General features: G+C 58.9%; 7 protein-coding genes across 7 annotated transcripts; 4 read left to right on the top strand and 3 right to left on the bottom strand.

The window, feature by feature from the left end:
* Positions 1-310: 310 nt before the first annotated feature.
* On the top strand, positions 311-1,761 carry TRAVEDRAFT_155092 (adenine nucleotide alpha hydrolases-like protein; the record flags this gene model as incomplete). The annotated part of the gene is made up of 4 exons (XM_008045660.1): positions 311-441; positions 491-531; positions 578-940; positions 1,021-1,761. 4 exons carry the CDS (start codon positions 314-316, stop codon positions 1,644-1,646), a joined length of 1,158 nt encoding a protein of 385 aa, XP_008043851.1. The 3' UTR covers positions 1,647-1,761.
* Positions 1,762-2,253: 492 nt separating this feature from the next.
* Positions 2,254-3,022, bottom strand: TRAVEDRAFT_52682 (uncharacterized protein; the record flags this gene model as incomplete). The annotated part of the gene is made up of 5 exons (XM_008045322.1): positions 2,254-2,391; positions 2,449-2,642; positions 2,702-2,738; positions 2,797-2,945; positions 3,007-3,022. 5 exons carry the CDS (start codon positions 3,020-3,022, stop codon positions 2,254-2,256), a joined length of 534 nt encoding a protein of 177 aa, XP_008043513.1.
* Positions 3,023-5,691: 2,669 nt separating this feature from the next.
* On the top strand, positions 5,692-7,143 carry TRAVEDRAFT_74831 (uncharacterized protein; the record flags this gene model as incomplete). The annotated part of the gene is made up of 2 exons (XM_008045659.1): positions 5,692-6,582; positions 6,644-7,143. 2 exons carry the CDS (start codon positions 5,692-5,694, stop codon positions 6,992-6,994), a joined length of 1,242 nt encoding a protein of 413 aa, XP_008043850.1. The 3' UTR covers positions 6,995-7,143.
* A 429-nt stretch (positions 7,144-7,572) lies between these two features.
* TRAVEDRAFT_134093 (uncharacterized protein) lies at positions 7,573-8,894 on the top strand (the record flags this gene model as incomplete). Its single annotated transcript, XM_008045658.1, has 2 exons — positions 7,573-7,793; positions 7,853-8,894. Coding segments are annotated over 2 exons (1,263 nt in total), but the record flags the coding sequence as incomplete, so codon positions are not given.
* A 2,400-nt stretch (positions 8,895-11,294) lies between these two features.
* On the bottom strand, positions 11,295-13,109 carry TRAVEDRAFT_40170 (linoleoyl phosphatidylcholine delta-12 acetylenase; the record flags this gene model as incomplete). The annotated part of the gene is made up of 10 exons (XM_008045232.1): positions 11,295-11,389; positions 11,479-11,604; positions 11,656-11,846; positions 11,909-12,068; positions 12,122-12,175; positions 12,232-12,475; positions 12,539-12,592; positions 12,656-12,707; positions 12,762-12,974; positions 13,030-13,109. The coding sequence occupies 10 exons, from the start codon at positions 13,107-13,109 to the stop codon at positions 11,295-11,297; spliced, it is 1,269 nt and encodes a 422-aa protein (XP_008043423.1).
* A 1,304-nt stretch (positions 13,110-14,413) lies between these two features.
* Positions 14,414-16,862, bottom strand: TRAVEDRAFT_155084 (AB-hydrolase YheT). Its single transcript, XM_008045657.1, has 10 exons — positions 16,684-16,862; positions 16,376-16,610; positions 16,244-16,312; positions 16,162-16,187; positions 15,857-16,089; positions 15,699-15,777; positions 15,182-15,636; positions 14,988-15,125; positions 14,564-14,733; positions 14,414-14,497 (listed from the first exon to the last, which is right to left on the bottom strand). The coding sequence occupies exons 1-9, from the start codon at positions 16,688-16,690 to the stop codon at positions 14,569-14,571; spliced, it is 1,407 nt and encodes a 468-aa protein (XP_008043848.1). The 5' UTR covers positions 16,691-16,862; the 3' UTR covers positions 14,414-14,497; positions 14,564-14,568.
* An 867-nt stretch (positions 16,863-17,729) lies between these two features.
* TRAVEDRAFT_52677 (uncharacterized protein) lies at positions 17,730-19,090 on the top strand (the record flags this gene model as incomplete). Its single annotated transcript, XM_008045321.1, has 4 exons — positions 17,730-18,107; positions 18,170-18,525; positions 18,591-18,618; positions 18,683-19,090. 4 exons carry the CDS (start codon positions 17,730-17,732, stop codon positions 19,088-19,090), a joined length of 1,170 nt encoding a protein of 389 aa, XP_008043512.1.
* Between the last annotated feature and the right edge of the window lie 518 nt (positions 19,091-19,608).

The raw sequence follows: 19,608 nt of genomic DNA, 5'->3' as shown, positions 1-19,608 counted from the left end.
GGGATCGCGATCGACAGGAGCTCGGAGTCTCTCCCTCTGCTCCTGTACTCACTCGTCTACACCACCGGATTTCTTCTGCACCACCCGTGCGCGTACCGTCGGTCGCGGTACCAGGACAACAAGCTGCCAGTCTGGTATGTTCTTCACGCTACGCTGTGCGACAGTCAGTCGGTGGTCCGCAGCGTTGCCGCTGCGCCGGGTCATGCGGCCACGATTAAAGCTCTCACAGCTTCGCGCTGACGTCGACTGCTACTCAGAACGTGCGCCCTTCTGTACACGACTCCACGACCACGACCGCTGCCACGACCACACCATGCACAAGGCAGACTACGTCGCGATCGCACAAGCCGTCTATGCCTCAGCCCAGTCCCCGGACGATCAGCTCGCGGGGCCGGTCCAGGAAGCACTGCAGGTCATAGACGAGGCATTTGACACATGGGGGTACGCACATTTATCAAGTCGCGGCTGACATACGCTGAACGCTCCCTAGACAAGACCATGTATCTCTGAGCTTCAACGGCGGCAAAGATTGTGAGTCTTGCTCGCCTACGTTTGACCTCGAACTTACTGTGCTCAGGTACCGTCCTTCTCCACCTGGTCGCCGCTGCACTCGGGCGCCGGTCGTCTGCGGAAGCGCCCCCAAAGCCGCTCGCCGCCGTCTGCATCCCCGTGCCATCCCCCTTTCCCCAGCTCGAAACGTTCATCGACGAAGCTGCCCAAGCGTACGACCTCGACCTGTTCCACTGCCCGCACCAGTCCGGTCCTAGTTTCCCTGTGGAGACCGTTGCAACACCCGGGTCGGTGCGCCCACCCGTTCCCGATCTCTCCAAGAACGTCAAGGGTGGCGAAGGCATGCGCCAGGCTCTCGAGACGTACAAGACACGCTTCCCGCACATCGAGGCCATTCTCATTGGCACGCGGCGCGGCGATCCACACGGAGGTACGTCGCCGTGTTGCCGTGTTGCCGTGCTGCCGTAGTGTACGCAATCGCCTTGATGCACTTTCTGACTGCGCCCACAGCGAAGCTAAGCTTCCGCAACCCGACAGACGCTGGCTGGCCGCAGTTCGTGCGCGTAAATCCTATCATCAACTGGTCGTACGCAGACGTGTGGGCGTACCTCCGCCGGTTCGACGTCCCGTACTGCAGCCTGTACGACGAGGGCTACACATCGCTCGGCTCGACGTACAACACCTTCCCGAACCCTGCGTTGCGCGAGTCGTGCACACGGTGTGCGCCGCCACCGAACGGCGTCTCCAGCACGTCTGCGGCGAAACCCACGACCAACGGACATCACCCCCCGATGCGGCATATCGAACCCCTCCCGGACACGTTCACCGTCCTGCATGGCGGTTCGGGCGCTATCTGCATCGGGGACACACACCCTGGCGCCCCGCTCCCGCACCGGTCGTTCCTCACGGACCTCACGGCCGCCCCAGGCCAGATGTGCGAGGTCGACCTGATCGACGAGCTACTCCCATCAGCGGCGGCGGCGTCCCCTGAGTGCGAGTGTGCGTCGCAGTACCGCCCCGCGTACGAGCTGCAAGACGGCACGCTCGAGCGGGCAGGGAGGGCGGGTGGGGCGGCGCCCCCCGGGCCTGCGGCGGCGGCGATCGCAGCGGCCGCCACGGCTCTAGCGCGAGCATGAACTATATCTTCTGGCTGTTGGAGTCCTGGATTGTATTGATGTGATGTGGGGCGGCCCTGACGTTGTATTATAGACTGTTTCTCTAGATATTAACCTGTGATATCGATGCTTCTTGACACACTGGACGGATGGTGGTACGTAGTACCGGCGTGCGCCTGTACTGTACATATGACGCGATACATCAGGTCTCTATCCTTGTTGCTTGAAGAGGTCGTCCGGTGTATGTGCCTTTTGCCCGGGTGTTTGCGGGAAGGAGACGTACTGCGCCCGCCATGCGCCGTATGCACCCACCGCGCGACGCATGCACGTCCGAGACTGACATAGACACAAATGATCGCGCGTAGGATGATCAGACCGGGCCACGCGACGCGTTCAACGTCAATACCTATACGCCATACGGATGCGTGTCATCTTCACCATGTCGCTCGTTGCTGAGATATCGAAAAACATTTCGCACTCCAATCAAAACAGCGTCGAGCCTGAGGCAGCGCGATAGTACGAGCACGTCACATGCACAGCTCACTACGATAAATATAAGCGTAATCTACGAGATACTCACTTCGGCGCACGTTGGTTTCCCCGGAGGCACTGCCGCCTCGACGGGTACTTATCCCGGGGGCCACGGAAAGGCCTGCGCCAGGGCCGCGCGCGCGCGCCCGACCCGTACCCCGGGAATCTTGAGGCACACAGTATTGTCGGTCGTCTTGAAGCACGCATATAAAGACCCATAGGCCCATATAGAGACCTAGGAGAGCACGATCAGCACGTCAGAGCGAGACGGCGGGCGCAGTGGGAGACGTACAGTGGGGTGGAGCGATGTACGCTGGCAGCGCGAGGTCGCCCGAGGCGACCCGCCCGCACGTCGAGCCCGGTCGTATGCCGCACTTGGGCGCAGCGCCGTATCGGGCCGACGCGCGGTGTCGTCGCTCCTGCGACGGGCGCATTGGCCTTGGGTGCGGCGATCGGGAGGGCAGCGAGCGCACTCGCCGGAGGAACCTGTGCGATGTGTGTGTCAGTGAGGAGTCCATTGCGTGCGGAAAGGGTGGTGGACGTACATGTTGCCCTGCTACAGCGTGCGCTCAATCCATTGCCCTGGCGACATATGCGTCAGCACTGGCAGAAACGTCGAGCAGAAGCGAACAAGACTCACCTGCAGGATGTCGACGTCCGCCGACACGAGCGCAGTTGGCTTCCCCGCCGCCGTGAGGCAGCGGGTACTAGTCCCAGGGGCCACGAAGAGGCCTGCGCTGTCCCTGGGGAGAAAGAAAAACCGCCCGTCCACCCTCAACGGGGCCGTTCCTGTGCGGTGTCCTCATAACTGGAGGTGGACGGGCGCCGTCCCTCACAGCGGGGCCGTTACCAAGCGGTGTCCTCATTACTGTGAGGGGACGGTGCAGGGAGTGGGGTCGCGGAGGATCCCGCGGGCGTCGGTCCGTAAGGACCTGAGCTCGTCGCGCGACCTCCGGCTTGGGGCCCGGAGTCGGCGACGCAGTCGACGCGCGTCCTGCAAGTGCGCGCGTCGACTTTAAGATATAATTGGGGACTCACCGAGAGCTAGTCCGCGGGTATGCGGGAGCGCAAAGTGCCCGAAAGTTGTTCGACAACACCCCTTGTGGGGTGGTGTCCCGCAGGGCGTTCGCCAGTGAAAGCGTCCGCCCCTCACGCGGACCCCAGATTGGGGCCCGACGTGGCGTGCGCGAGGAGGGGTGAGGCCCCGCTGGGCAGGGGTGCCGACATAAAGCCAGGCAGCCCAGACCCGAGCGGGAGGGAGGGTGGGTGGGGCCCCACTGGGTAGGGGTACTGACAGTTCGTCAAGCGCCCCAGTCCCGAGCGGGATGGCTAGAACGGCATGCCTTAGTGGTATGCGGGGAGGGAGGGACGAGCGGTACTCACTGTATATACAGTTGGGCAAAGCAGCCCACGTTGCCAAGGTGGGCTGTTCGCTGCCGACCGCTGGTGGCGGATGCGACACTGTGGAAAGGATGCTTGTCAGTAACCGTGCACGTACACCGTGAGGGGTACGGCGACTTACCGAGTGCATTAAGCGTTCTGAAAGACGAAGATGAAGGGTGATCAGCGACTACGCCACAGTCGCAGGTACAAGTAGAATTACCGTCCAAGCCCTCACGAGGGCGGCGCGCGCCTTGTAGACGACGCGCGCTGTCTATAGGCCTCGGAGGAACTTGAGCTGGCGGATGTCGACGGTGAAGGTCTGGGGAAAGAGAGGAGGGGCGAGCACGCCAGCTTATATACCTTCAGGGCGTGCCCTCCGGGCCTGAGCGGGACGGAATTCGCGCCCATCCGCGTGGGGGTTCCACAAGGGCTTCGCCCAATCCGGCTGCCTTTGTGTCGCATGCTGGCATGTTCTCATGCTGGGTTTCAACGGGCGTATCGATGGGGGCGCGTGCCGCGTCCCCGACCTTCCATGAGCGGTATGGGCGGCCTGGGGTGGCGGGACGAACAAAAGGGGCGGTGGCCGCCTGCCGCGATGGAGTGGATGATAATCAGAAATCCGAGTATCATGAGGTGCGGGGGTGGGTGCAGAGCGGCGGCGCGCAGGCAGAAGCATCGCCGTCGGAGTAGCGTGTCTTCTGGGGCGCGATACTGGCAATTGCTACCGAGTCCAGGTGCGCTGGTGGCCTGCAGCGTCTCTGACTTCCAGAATGCCTGAAATTTTATCAGGCATTCTTCCAATAACGAGGATTCGTCCTAAGGGCTTGTGAGAGACAGTCGATGCGCTAGACACGCCCAAAGTCGAGCGGCGACGGGGCATATTTTTACGCCACCACGGCGGCAACCCTTCGGTTTGGGTTGTGAATATGATAGAGCATCGACCCCGAAGCTCCAAGGCTGTTCTCTCCTGGCTGAGGCGGCGGTTCTGACAGGTTGCGGCCCTTGTACACGTTGTACTTGGGTCACCTCGTGTCAGGAAAAGACCCTGTCTACAAACGAGCGATCCTCGGAGCTGCCTCCTTCAGTAGAGTGGCCTCGCAGGTGAGGCTGACCTGGTGACGCAGAAGAATTGTCAGCGATAAGATCTAGACCATTGAACGGGTACGCACGGACGAGGTTAAGCGCAATTGGGGTGCCGTGAGGAATTTCTCCGTTGTCCCTACACTTAAATCCAAACCCAGCAGAGTTTAAGTCATTGCTCCCATGGGATATGCGTCATACCTGGAGATTTTGTGCGATGACAGTACTGGCATGTTTAACGATAGGCAACGACGGTGGGCGAGCGAGACCGACCATGCGATAGCGCAGGCGCTGAGAGCGGGTCCTTGGTATTTGTCTTACGATCATATAGATGTATTTTCGCGAGTATAAAGCATAGAATAGGCCCTGGAAACTTCCTGCTAGAGGATACAACCTGACGGTAGTCGGTGCGAGGAAACATAGATGAAAGTAGGAGAAAGAAGGAGAAACACTGCAACTCGCAAGAAGGCCGGCGCGATGATCGTCCAGTAGAGCTACCGGATGCGGAAGGCGCACAATCTAATCTAATCTAGCTGGCCAATCCCTCGATCATCCAGAGCCGAGCTGAGAGCTGCCATCTCTCTTCTGACTTCAGCTTGCATCATCCTCTGCTCATACACGTATTTACACATAGCTCATGATGGGCCGTGGAAGTATCACTGCACTGAACGACGACGTGCTCGACCTCATCGTTGAGGCAGCTTTGGTTGCCAAATCAATCCGCGCTCTCTCTAGAACCTGTCGGAGAATCAGGATGCACTGTCTGCCGGTCCTTGGTAGGGAATTTGACCTGAAAAACTATCTGCCTGTCGGTGTCGCGCCCAGAGAATTTGTGCCTGAATCACTGCGCCCATATGTCAGGTACGCTTTGACCAGGAAACATATCGACCAAAGTATAAGCAGTCTCTTACGGCATCTCTCTCTCAGGATCCTTCACTTCAACGATCGTTGTAGCGATATACCTTCCACCAATCATTTGGCTTATGTGCTCAGACGCGACCTGCGAGTCACAAAGGACCACTTCTTGTGCGGTGTCTACAGTACCCCCTTCCTCACCACGACGCTAAAGAGCATGCCCGGGCTACAAACGGTGTCATTCCGACTCTGCCAGGAGCCAAAGGCAATACACGGCCTCCCATGGTCGGTCATGCAACTGGTCCTATCTCTCCCCACCCTCAAAGATCTCGCTGTCGACCGGCATCGTTTTGCCCCCAAGCTATTGGCGGAGGAGGAGCTCACTCTCGACTATTGCGCGCCTCTTACATCCTTCCGGTACACGCTGTCCGATTACCGTTGGTGGCGAAAGCAGACTTTTCCACTCGAAAAGCAAGCGCTCCTGCTCGTTTTAAACAAGACCCACACATCTCTCGAGCGGCTGACGCTCATTGCAGAGCTGGCGCCCCTCGATGAGATCTGCAATACACTCGAGTGGCCGAACCTCCGCGAACTATGCCTCCGCGGCGAGCGTGGCACGATCGGCAACCCACCACTCCCGCTCGTGTCCATGTTCGCAAACATGCTCCGCCTACAGCGCCTAGAACTGAAGCTCGGGTTGCGGGAGGGTGTCGATCCCCAGCCGTTCTGGCCGCTTGGCTACGTGGCCGAGTGGCCCTGGGCTGACCTTCGCCACCTCACCCTGTCCTATCCACTCGTCAACGACCAGATCTATAGCTCTCTTCCGCCCACACTCGAAAGCCTCGCGCTGCGTTATACCCCTCATATGGTGCATGCCGAAAGATACGATGCAGATGTGCTCTGGAATTGGCCGCTCATCAAGTCATCGGTCATGCTGCAGATCTTACGACGATGCCGCTGCCGGCGGCTCTCTTCCCTGCAACTGGAGTATCGCGAGGACGAGGCGGACGCTGAGTTGATGCAGTGCGTCGGCGCGTCGTTCCCTGCGCTCACTACCTTCAAGTTGCTCAGGTATCGAGCGGCCAATGACGCAGAGGCTGGCCCGTTGGTACGTCGAAACATATCTGCGATATTTCCACCATCGTGCTCTAACACAAGACCGTCCACAGGATGCTCTCCTCCGCATGCTTGGGGCGCATCTCTGTCTACAGACAATACGCCTCCACATAGACCATGTCGACACCTCGACGCCCTTTTACCGGGGCGGGTACCGGGACTACGCGTGCGACATACCCCGGCTGGAGTCGTGCTTGGCATCGACGCAGTCGCTTGCGGACAGCCTGGCGGGCGCATCAGGCTCGTCGCTGGAGACGATCACGCTCTGGGCTCCGCACTCCTACTTCCCGTACTCCTGGTTCTGGGAGAACTTCACCGTCGTCCGAGATGAGACCACGGGCGTAGGTGTGCGCGCCCTGTCCACTGTGAAGACGCGCAAGCCGAGCGCCCCTGCTTCTCGTTGAGGGACATCACTGCATCCTAGCGCATTGGAAACAGAAGCACTCCTGGCAAGGTACGCTTTGAGCCGTGCACATCCCGACGAGACCCCGTTTTCTCGCAGCTGCCAGCGGTCGCCAGCCCCGTCTCAGTATTTATTGTACTTGTTTCAAACGACTCTCCAACTTCATTTTTCGTGACTTATCATCTGTACTATCTGTCCAATACAGCACTCATGTTTGTACTCAACAGCCTATGTGGTCACAAGCTGACCGGGAGTGTCTTAGTAAGTTGCGACACGCCAAGCTAGTCTGCGCCCGCGCTCACTCGCTACCACGTGCGAGTGCCTACCAATGAGCACGATCACGGTTCACGCTGACAGTATGAGGAAAGATGCCTCGACGATACGGTAGAGCCTCTACCGAGTGTGGCGGTTGCAGGTGAACTGGAGGACGTTTGGTAGAGCTACCGAATGTGGACAACGCCTGTTTAATCTGATCTAATCTACATGATTGACGATTGGCCCGCTGGATGAAACCTCCGAACCGTGTCGTCCTCTTCCGAGTCTTCCTCTTCACCTCATACACGTACGACGTACGAATAGCCTGCAATGGACGATGGGAGCATCGCTGCGCTGAACGAAGATGTGCTCGACTTCATCGTCGAGGCGGCCTCCCTTGTCCAAGCTGTCCCTGCTCTCTCCAGAACATGCCGAAGGATCAGGCTGCGCTGTCTGCCGAATCTTTGCAGGGAATTCAGCTTGCGGGCCCCCCTCCCCGTCGCACCTATGGGGTTTGTGCCCGAAGCACTGCGTCCATATGTTAGGTACGCCATCTTATTCATACAGACTAAATCACCTCTCACGCCATATCGGCCTTCACCAGCATCCTCCACTTTAACGACCAATGCGGAGATATACCTGATGAAGAATATCTGCCACACACGCTCGAGCGTGACCTGCGTTTCACCACCGACCCTCTCTTATGTGCAGTTTACAGTACGCCCTTCCTCGCTACCGCGCTGGAGAGTATGCCCCGGCTGCACACTCTGTCATTTAACCTCCGCTGGCAGCCCGTCCACGGCATCCCGTGGTCGGTCATGCAAATGGTCCTCGCTCTCCCTACCCTCCGACACCTCACAATTAATGGTCATCGGGTTGCTCCCAGTCTATTGCCAGAGGAGGAGCTCGTCCTTGACCGTTGCGCACCTCTTACCTCCTTCCAGCACACCATGTCCGATTATCGTTGGTGGCGAGAACAGAACTATCCGGACGAGAGGCAAGCACTTCTGTTCGTTCTCAACAGGACCCACGCTACCCTCGAAACACTGGCGCTTGTGGCGGAATTGTCGCCTCTCCACGAAATATGCAATACGCTTGAGTGGCCTAACCTCCACGAATTACGCCTCCTCGGCGAGCACAAGGCGATCGGAAATCCCTCACTCCCATTTATCACCCTGTTCGCAAACATGTCCCGCCTACGACGTTTGGAACTGAAGCTCGCGCAACCGAAGGACATCGATCCCCAGCCGTTCTGGCCGCCTGGCCTCGATATCGTAGAGTGGCCGTGGCCGAAACTCCTTCACCTCACGCTCTCTTGTCCACACGTCGACGACCAAATCTACGGCGCCCTTCCGTCGACACTTGAAAGCCTCGCGCTGCGTTATACCCCTCATATGCTACGTAGCAACTACGTAGGCACGCGCTGTCAGTGGCCGCTCATAAGGTCTTCGGAGATGTTACAAATCTTACGACGATGCCGGTGCCCGCGTCTCACCAGTTTGGAGTTGGAGTATCGCGAGGACGAGGCGGATCCAGAGCTCATGCAGCATATCGGCGCGTCTTTCCCCGCCTTGACCTCCTTCAAGCTGCTCAGATACCGGTCGGCCGCTGACGCTGAGGCCGGCCCGCTGGTGAGTTTACGATAATCATCACTCATACGAACCCTAGCACCGTGCAGCGCTAACATGATGCCCGGGTCGTGCACAGGAACCACTCCTCCGCATGCTGGGAGCACATCCCCGTGTACAGAAGATTTGTCTCCACATCGACCACCTCGACACTACGACGTCTTTCTACTCCTTCTCAGGGTACAAATACAGCATCACGCACAACAAGGAACTGCTGCAGTCATTCTTGGTGTCGACGCAGTCGCTCGCGGACAGCCTGGCAGGCGCGTCAGGCCCATCACTGGAGACGATCACGCTTTACACTCCGCACTCCCGTTTCCCGTACTCCTGGTCCTGGGAGAGCTTCTCCGTCGTCCGAGACGAGGCCACGGGCGTAGGCGTGCGCGCTCAGGCCGTCAGACCGCGCAAGCTCGATTGATGTACGTCGCATCCCAGAGCATATGAGCCGGGAGTAGCCGAGTCGCTCACAAAATACAGGAACCGTGCGTCACTTCAAAGCTTCACTCCCGACCTCTCCCTCAGATATCCTTTTCTCACCATTCAACCCACCCACTCACTCGCACGGAGGATGTATGCATAGGTGGCGCATGCACTCTAATAATGTAACTCACTCGCTAGAGTCTGATTACCTGACGTTTCGTGTTGACGCCGCGCCTGGTTGTATCAGCGTTGTCTCCGTGTTTTCGCTATGTGGACGTCTTTCTGTACTGATTATGAGCCGCTCGGGCTACGATGTCATCTTGACTCGGCGTTACTAATCGAGTATTATATACACCCCAAACACGTTCGACGAGCTCTCAAACCTGCAAACACGAGCGGTGTAGAATGCATCGTTTTGTACACCATAGTTCCGGCTGGATGCCGTACTGTATTGTGGAGGTATGTTATGGCAGCTATCACCCCGTTCCTGTTCCGTGCATCCCTGAGGATATAGGTTGAGAAATCCCCAAAAGCAGATTGGTCAAACATCGTGGCGTCTGGCTTCAAGCTTCAAGCTGCACCTACCAAATCTTCGGGTAGCTTTCAAGCGCGCCAGTACGCACACCTATCCAGAAACTTCCCTCCGGCACATCGGCGTCGCTCGGTTCCCGGAATGCCCAGCGCGCGGAGCCTGAGAGCCCTCTTCCCTCCCCGAAGGCGAACGTTCGACCGAGCCGTCGAGCCCTTCATACTCACACGGACCCAGCGTGAGGGCGCCGCGGCGGTTGACGTACATTTTACGACTTGTGCGCCCCTGCTTCTCCCGTGAGGCTGTCTAATTGAATGCCCTCTCACGTGGAGCCCCGCACACTCAATCGCTGTGAAGCTCCCGACCGTGCGCCGCCTCCGCCGCGCTTCTATCCCAGCATAAGCGCGTCTTCTGCAGAGGGATCGTCGGGGGTCACGCCGCAAGGGCCTTCGAGCTCGCGCGGAGAGTGCTCTTGGGTGCAGCACAGCGGCTTCCCCTTCATGTGCCGCGGCAGACGCGATGGGTCCTATCTTGACACGGTACGCCTCGCCTTGATTACGCGTGGAATTTGAAAGCTGTCAGCACACTGTTGATTGTGGAGGCCAGCAAGCGCATGCATGCGACTGGCCGTGACATTGTCCGGGACCGCGGCCCAGCACCCAGCACTCGGGAGTCGACAGTTGATGCATCGTGCCACACCGCCAGCCCTCGCCGCCGCCGCTGCTCGGAGGGCCCGAACGCGGGTAAAGCCACCGCGTTCACAGGACACGCTGCGCTCCAGGCGCCCCTCATGGCGTGGGGGTCGTCCGCGTGGGTGGGTACGTTACCTCGACGTCGCGCAGGGTCTTCGGAGTGATTGGCGTCCTCCAACGTTTAGAAACGCTTTCTAGAGTCTTGCCAAAGTTCACCTCCAGCCCCGATCTCGGCAATGCCCTTGGGGCTTCTCAGGCCTGGCTCCTGCGTTCCTGTCTCTTAAGCTGGGCGTGGAAGCAGGGGGCCGCGCGCAGCCCAAGCCTGAGGATTTGGGACTCCCCGCGGCGTGTCCATCAGGCATGCCTTCTCGCTGTGGACACACAGTGCGCCCGACGTCCCGCCGAGGGGAAGCCGAGTCCCTTATGCGGAACGCGCGAAGACGCAGGGCCTCTAGAACACGGCGCGCGAAGCAGGTTCTCCAGAAAACGCACAGACGAGTATCAGAGTTTCCCGTTCCGCAGCGGAACTTTCCAAACTGCCACCCGAGCTTGCTTGCTCAGTGGCGTGCGCGTGGTGCCGCGCGCGGGCTCGAGGTACCGCGTGGAGGCGGGGGATCTGCGTGGGCTCATGTGTACGGGAGCCATGGATCGGGAACTTGGATGACGTCTATGCGGACGCGCCGCGCCATGTGGTGGTACAACAGGACATCTACGAGAGAAAGAACCAACGAACATACTTGCACACCCTCGACTTCGGAAACACGCAGACGCGCAACCTTACTCCATGACGGGGCTATTTGAGTTTGTACGATACTGTGCCGCCGGCTCGACCGCCGCCCGGCCCTTCCGGTCGCGATAGAACAGCACGCTCCCTGCGCGCACAAGGTGGTCAGTCAGCGGCCAGTCAGCGATAGACGTCCGCAGCCGTCTATCAGAAGAGGGGTGCCGGCACTCTGCTCACCCGTGTCTTCCACGAACTGGCAGGCGTTGTAGTTGTCCCAGAGCGCACGGAAAATTGGCTGCTCCGAGTAGTGGTAGTGCGCACCGATGAACGCACGCAGGTGCTTCGTCGCCTCTGCACCGTGGTCTGCTTAGAGTCAGCGAGTGAACCAGTTATAGAGGTGAAGACGAAACTCACAGAAAGGCATTTTGGGGAAGAAGTGGTGCACGACATGGTAGTGAGCGACGTCGTGCAGAAAGAAGCGGCCCATCCAGCCGAGGAAGTTGCGGTCAACGGTCGCAGCCGCCCCACGCTGGAAGTTCCACTCCCCTTGCCGGTAGTGCGGCAGCTCCGGCGCCGTGTGGTGCAGGTAGGTGATCATGATAAACCTGCGAACGTACAGCCAGATTAAGTTAGCAACCGCGCAGCTACGAGCGGTAAGGACGCTCACCAATGCGTGACGCAGAGCCAGGGGATGCCGTAAAACTTGAGTACGGCGGCGGCGCCATAGGTCTGGCATGCGACGCGGACGAGCCACGCTGTCGCGAGGATGCCGAGGTTCGAGACAAGAACGACGTCCCGCTGTTCTTTGGTGAAGAGGACCGAATTCGCTGTGTCGCGTAGAGTCAGCAGCCATGACGACATGTGTTATGTGGACGCTTACGATCGAAGTGGTTCGTCCATTTTGGATAGCTTTTCTGACCGGAGACGTTATACACTAGCAGGCGGTCAGCGGGACGGAACGAAGGTGGCGAGGGCGTCAGCGAAGCTTACAGAGGTACGCGGGGAACGCGAGCAGCTGCTGGCGCACGAGCGTGAACAGCGTGTAGATCGGCGTGTCTCCCAAGTATTCGTCGTAGTCAATTTTGGTGTGTCCGTCTTCTTCGGGAATGCCAAGCTCGCTGCGCGTCTTCGGCACGTAGACCTCATCGCGCTCCATCGAAGCATGGTTGCAATGGTGCCGGTGGTGCGAGATCTTCCAGCTGAAGTACGGGGTCCACAGGAGGCTGTGGGTTATCTGCGGAAACGCGCTCGGTTAGCGATCGAGGCGGTGAACCCTCGGATCCTTTGCGCTACTCACAAAGCCGATGACATTGCACAGACGTTGACTGGGCGAAAAGGCACCGTGTCCGCACTAGAACATAAGGAATAATCAGCACCTCTTTTCTGATACAGCAGGCAAGTTCGAGAATCGTACTTCATGTCCGATGACCCAGATGCCAGTGAATATCAGACCCTGGAACCACCAGCTGCGGAATCCCGTCAGTCAGCGGAGCGCGCGGCAACGCGGTATAGGCGCTTACTATAGCACCCAACTCGCCCACCGAGCGACCTCGGCACCAGGCGCAGACATACGCTGGACCGCGGCGCGACTCGTAAACGTCGGGTCAATGTATAGCGCAGCCTTCCAGCAGCACGCTGCCATCACCAGGTCAAGGCCAAGCCAAGCCAACCCTCTCCGCGTGTCGCGGACAAAGAGGTGCGATGGGATGGCGTCCCGAATATCCTGCAGTTTCCTATACGACGTTTAGTTAGTAAAGAGCGTTCTGGTCTCGGCCAAGAAGTACATGCCATGTCATCGGGCTAAACTCGGGCATGCCTTTTTCAGAGCGACTCGGAGAGCGCTTGGGGCCGTTGTTGGGGACAGACATCGAGAGAGGCGAGGAGAGACGGCGAGAGCCTGTGGGGCTGGGGAGCGGTGTGGTGCGGCGTCGATAGCGAGGGCGAGCGGGGTCGCGAATTTATCTATTCCTCGCGCGGGCGAGAGCGAGATCTGCGGGCTTTGACTGTCGCGTAATGAAGGTGTCTACACGTGTGCGCTAAATGAGTGAATTTGCGGGTGATTGAGTTACAGCAGCCCGGTCGGTACTCACGCCCAGTGCCGGCGCAGAGTCTGATGGAGGGGCCGGAATGGAGGGACGCTGGCCGACGCGCAGTCCAAAGGAGTGCAGAAACATATACTAGAACCCGTCCGCGGACGCGAAGGGCAGGTGCGAGCCGACGCCGACCGAGGGTTTGTCGGGGGGCCTGGGGGGATCTGTCACGTCATGCGTGTTGGGAAAGTTCCCAGCGCGCGACGGGCCCTGGCTCCCACTGCATGCCGTGAGCAGCGCGCTTCTCCTGCGCTGTATTGCGACAAGCCACGCTCTGAATGGCACGGCAGAAGTAGTCATATTCGGGCACGTGGCGGGCCCCTGCGCCGGGCAGCTCACGGCGTGTCGCACTTTTGGACATCTTGGTGCGGCAGGGCGGTGTCGGGTGTCGACAGCGCGCACTTGTACGCACGTAGATCGAGCCTGTCGGGCACTTGACAAGACATACGGGGAGGCAAGGGGGAGGCATGGTGATGGTAGCGGTGCAAGACGGGACGCCCGCCAGCGGCCCCCCCACGCGTCAGTCCCGTTTTGGTAACATCGTTCGCCGCTTCCTGGGCGGAACTGACGTTCATACAAGAGGCGTGTGTGCTGTGAGCTTAAACGTGCAGAGCGATGCGCTTGCTTGAGTTGACATAGAGCAGCGTTCACCAGAAGGATCGGCGCTGTCTTCCATCACTTTCCGCTGCCCCTTCCCCGGCCGTTTCCAGTGGGTGGCGGTCACACGTGTTGTGCCGTGGCACACGTCCGACTCGGGACCTGTCAGTGCCTGAGGTTATCTGCTATATATGATGCTGTATCGTAAGTGGACGCCAGTGCATGCAGGCGCAGATGGCACTTATTTCCCCATTTGTAGCGTAGTCGACTTTGTTCGTCCCAAGTTGAGATATGGCCGCTGAGTTGCTGGCCGTATGAAGTCGCCGTTCAGACAACCGGTAGGACGACTACGACGACTGCGGAAGAGCAGCGAGGCACGGACATCCGTCATGGGAGGTTACGCTGCACTTGCTCAGGACAGACGGTCCCTGGCAGGTTGCGCGCTTGCAGCAGTTTTAGGGCACTCACACCATAGCCCCAGGTTCCAGGACGTAAACGTTGTCGAATAACCATCCAATATAAGAATCTAGATGATGGTCAATAGCTCTAATGAGGGCGCTCTCCGGGACCTGCGGGAAGCGCCACATATTAATCAGTCATCGAGTTCACCGCGGCTGCAGTGCAAAGAGCCGTACCGAAATCACCACCCGGAAAAGAGCTTCGAGACCTCCACGCCGCTCACGACGAGCTCGGACTGCTCCTGCGACAGCACCCGGAAGCCGACGTCATCGCGCTCAGGGTCGCGCACGAAATCGGTTCCCTCTACGTTAACGCCGCGCGGCTTCGGCCTGTCTGCAAGGTCGTACTGGCGCCCCGTCAATATCGGTTACCTGAAGAGGAGAGCGCACAGCTATACTAGGATCGCTAGGCCCCTCGCAACGCGTCCACTGCGGCGTAATTTCTGAGGCGGGCGAGCGCGCCGTGTTCATGTTCGCCACGACGGGAGACCCGTGCTTCTCCGCAGCGTCGCTGTGTCATGCACGGAGCTCCCGCCTATGCGCGCGCGTCTTTGCGAAAGGCCCATCGAGCCCATGACGACTGCAAGAGGGAATGTCGTACCTCTATCAATGCCTCCAGGAATTGCAGCACCGGCTTGACGTACCAGCGGGTAATCCCGCCGTCTGGGCCGTACTCGAACCACCCCAGATGGCCACCCGTCCGAGTAACGGCTAGCGCTATCCAAGGGTTGTCGTGAATCTGCATATGGCCATCGTACTCAGCGGAGGCGAAATACGACAAATGGGCGTCCTTACCTCGCGCCTCCGGAGCTCTCCAGTGCCCGTGATGGGGTCATCGGCGCTGTTGATAGACAGATACGGTACGCAGATATCCCCCGCGACCTTCACTGAGCTGATGCGCGAGTAGTAGTCGTACACGTTCTCAAATCCGTATAGCGGCGCGTTGACCAGCACGTCGTACTCCCGGAGCGTGATGCTCCGCCGCGTGAAGACGTCTTCCAGCACACCGCGCGCGACGGGCAGGTCCGCGGCCGCGTCGAGCAGCACCTTCCCGTGCATACGCAGGAGTCGCCGCAGAGCGTCCCCGAGCACCCAGCGGTACACATGCCGGCCGAGGAACGTACCCGGGAGGTGATGCGAGCCGGCGACGAAGTCCCACGGGTTCGCGAGCGTGATCAGCGCCTGCAGCGGGCACCGCGCGCCCTCCTCGCCCGCGTACTTCGCAAGGATGTTCGCCCCCAGGGAGAATCCTGCCCGCAAACGTCGTCAGCCCGTCCATTATGCGCTACACATCCGAGCGCAGCGCACGCACCGATCCCGAATATGCGGCACTCCGGGAACGTGTGGCATATCCAGAGCACGACGTGCCGGACGTCGTCCGACGACCCTGCCTGCGGCGCAGTCGTCAGCCCTCCCAGTATGTACTAGCGCGCGCCCGGCCCAGCACGGCAATCGGCTCGGGGGACGTACGTGGTACAGCCGCGGAGTCACCACGGGGCTGCCGTTGCACCCGCGGAAATTGAGCACGACCGCCCTGGTGCCGAGCCCGCCCGCGCCTGCGCCCGGGGTCGCGCGCGCGAGCACCGCGCGGACATACGGCTCGTGGGAGCCCCCAGTGAGCCCGTGCGCCACGAGCAGGACGTTCTCGCGCGGGGAGATGGGCACGCTCGAGAGCGGGGGCGAGATATCGACTGCGACGATGCCTGTCAGCGGTGGAGGGGTGAGGTCGGTTATTGCTCATGGGAATAGGAGTGGAGGGCAATGTGCGGCCGTACCTTTGTCGGGGAGCTGCAGGAACTTCCTAGTGGGGATCTCCGTTAATGTGCGGCGGCAGAAGCGGCGGGGACGAGAACCTGCCTCTCATAGACGACCGGGTCGACCTTGCTGAAGTCCCCGACAGAGCAATACATCGTCTGCGCGTCTCCTCTGCCGTACAAAAAGTGAATTAGGAACCGTGGATGCCTATGAGTTGGACGGAAATGCACATACCCTGGTAACCACCACACGCCGTTGAACGTGGCATCTGGAGCAAGCGCTGGAACCTTGTCGCGAATGAGCTTGGCAAAGGGCAGCTCGGACTCAGCACCGCGTCGTTCGCTGTTCCTGGGCAGAACGGCAGAGTCTGATGCGTTCAGTGTGACAAACGGTTGTTTCCTGCCGCCCAATTTATGCCATAGGCCGTAAATCACGACAACCGTGACGCCTGTTATAAGTAGCGCGTTCCCTGGAGATGACAGGTGTTCAGTATGCTTTCCGAACAAAGACACTGGAGGTTTTAGAGGGTTACTGCTGCTTACCGGACATAGCGCTCGTCTACAATGCTGACTTCACGTCAGCTGCGACTGAAAGATGCTATAGAGTGTGCACAGGTGTACAGAAGCAGCCTGAGTGAACGCAAAGCCCGATAGACGTGGCAATCCCGGAGGAGCCCACCGCGAAAATGTGCGGTGATTCACGACAGGTGCTCGAAGACGGCTTCTAAGCAATATTGGATGTCAATTAGAGGATGGTAGTAGAGCTCCTGTAGGCTAGAATACTCGACCGGTGTGAGGGGCGTAAGAGCGGGTGCAGAGTCGGGAGAGTCCTCCACAGGACACTCGTCGGAGTGTGAATTTATATACCGAAAATCCCATCAGCGCTAAGAGGGTAGCCGCGATCTCGCTGCTGCGGAACCAGCACTCATCAGAGACCCAATTTGCCAGGAGAAGGGGTTGGAGACACAGACACGGATGATGAGCACGAGTGCCAGATTTTACGATTTTTTGTGTGACCAGATTGAAGCTGCTGGCCTGGTGAGAGATACCGTGGGAACGTGCGCTCACCCATTTCGAAGACCGACATTCCCACGGGGGACCATGCTTTGCCTCCGCAACGGGGTTCAAGGCTTCGAGTCTCTCCACATCTACTCTTCACTGTCCACTCGGTCTTCGAGGCGAATGTATGCCGCTAGGATCCAAGCTTATATCAGAGGCTACCCACGACCAGAATTTCCAGCTCTCGAAGCACTTCGTCAAATTCACAGGCGCGCGCTCGGTGCATATGCACGCACATGTGCAATACAGCCCTTTCAGGCACCATAACACCGAGGCCGACGCCACATCCACACACACGACATCGTCCTTGAAGACACACGAAGAGCACGCACACACTGTGTTATAGGCACGTTGACCCTCGAGACCGGTGTCTCGCTTCATTGCGGTCCAACAGCCATCGCTGATGTAAATCTATTCTATCAAGATGCATGACGGGCAGGCGCGGAACTGCCTTGCATTCCTCCTTCGACTTGCCCACCAACTCTTCTGACCCACTCGTCTTTAGAACATCTCAATCCACATCAACGGCTATGTCCACACCAACAGAGCGCAAGTTACTACCTGCCTGGGCCATACCCCTCTTGCAGGTCGCCGTCATTGCTCTGACCGTCCTCCGACCTTCCGTGCCTCTTCGTCTTGCCCTCACGCTCATATTCGCCAACTATGTCTACGTGCTGCTCATGCACCATAGCACAGGAGATGGCGCGGTGCACGACTCCACCATAGGGGGAGTTATCGGAAATGCAGCCTACAGTGTCGTGGTCTATGCGTGGCTGTGTGACCCTGTCAAAGACTGGCATTATCGTGGAGAGAAAGGTCCTTCCGGCACCCACATCTCCTTCTCAAGCAAGGTATACAAAGTGACGTGTGTGATCGTGAACACACGTCTCATCGGCTGGAACAACGAGGTTAGTCGTGCAATCTTTGTGCCCCATCTCCGAGGCTGAGCTGAGGGCAACTCGGCGTTTAGGTACCCAACGTACCGCCCGCCACAGCTTCGCGGTCGCACGGCGAGTTTCTGCGGCATAGGCTCCTCCGAGTGCTGCAGTGCCTTCTCTACATCGATCTCGCGCAATCATACGTGCACCTGCAGCCGCTCTTTTCGTTCCAAGGGACAGACGCCTTCCCAACAGGTGGGAAAGGCGTCTTGTTGCAATTCTTATGCCTCTTCGCATGGTATGTCAATGTTTACGCCACTATGAAACTTCTTCATACGGCGGTGGCAATCGTATGTGTCGCTACGGGGCTCTTCAACGGCAATCCGGAGGATTGGCGCCCTGCGTTCGGGAACTGGTCGGACGCGTACACGCTACGACGCTTCTGGGGGTACGCATTCTATCAAATCATACTAAATACCCTTTACCGAGATATACTAATGCTTCCGCACATAGGAGAACGTGGCACCAGTTCATGCGCGTGGTATGCATCGCTGCTCTATCCACATTTAAGAACAACGATTAACACTCTCGCCACTTATCTACAGCTATTCAGAGCGACAGGCCAAACCCTCGTGTCGACCTTCGGTTTCAAGAAAGGCGGCTGGGCGTCATCGCAGACCCAGCTGTACGCCGCGTTCTTCGCCTCGGGCCTGATACACACCGCATGCGACGCCATGGTCGGGAAGGAATATATCGGCACCCGGATGAAGTTCTTCATGGCGAACGCCGTCGCGATCACGTTCGAGGACGCTGTCATCGGTACAGCGCGTCGGCTCGGGATTGGGGCAGAGGCGCCAGCAAGGTGGATGAAGTGCATAGGGTATATGTGGGTGGCGGTGTGGTTCTACCACGCGTGCCAGCCGGAGATGCACTACATCCTCCCGCTGGGGGCAGCGGAGGAAGAGGTGCTGCCGTTCTCCCTCGTGCGCTTATATGCGCCGGCGTTCGTGTGAGTGCCTATTGATTGTATCAGTATATTCGAGTTGACGACTGAAACTTTTGTCAGTACCCGTGCAATGAAAGCTACTTTGTAGTATTCCTAGCAATTCAGTTCTTCCGGCGCCACCGCTATGGTCTTTCTGCCCTCGCGCGCACTCTCGTTCAGTCTCGCCGGCCCCTCTGCGCTGCTCCGATGAGACGTCCAATATTGGGATCAACTCGAACGAAACGCTGTGCTCGATCAAACCCAGCCGCCCCTGCCGAAAGAGAAGGCGGCCGCCGACAACGTTGCAAAGCTCACGGACTCGACATCGTTCCTGATGGTAATTTACTGTATCTAGCACAACCGCCGTGCATTCCTAGGCCTTTAGCATCTTCTCCATCTCGTGTTCTACCGTAGGCATCGATGATGCCCTTCCCACACCACCCTGATGTGCTGCAGAGTTCGGTACTGGGAAGAACCAGGTTCTGTGCGGTGCGTATTCATCCCCGGGCCAAAGGGCTGTGTTTTTCTGTCACTGACCATCTACCA

The sequence above is a fragment of the Trametes versicolor genome (assembly GCF_000271585.1).
Source record: "Trametes versicolor FP-101664 SS1 unplaced genomic scaffold TRAVEscaffold_12, whole genome shotgun sequence".
NCBI classification, from domain to species: Eukaryota; Fungi; Basidiomycota; class Agaricomycetes; order Polyporales; family Polyporaceae; genus Trametes; species Trametes versicolor.
The sequence above is the reverse complement of the archived record's forward strand: the minus strand, read 5'-3'. Positions and strand labels throughout refer to the sequence as shown.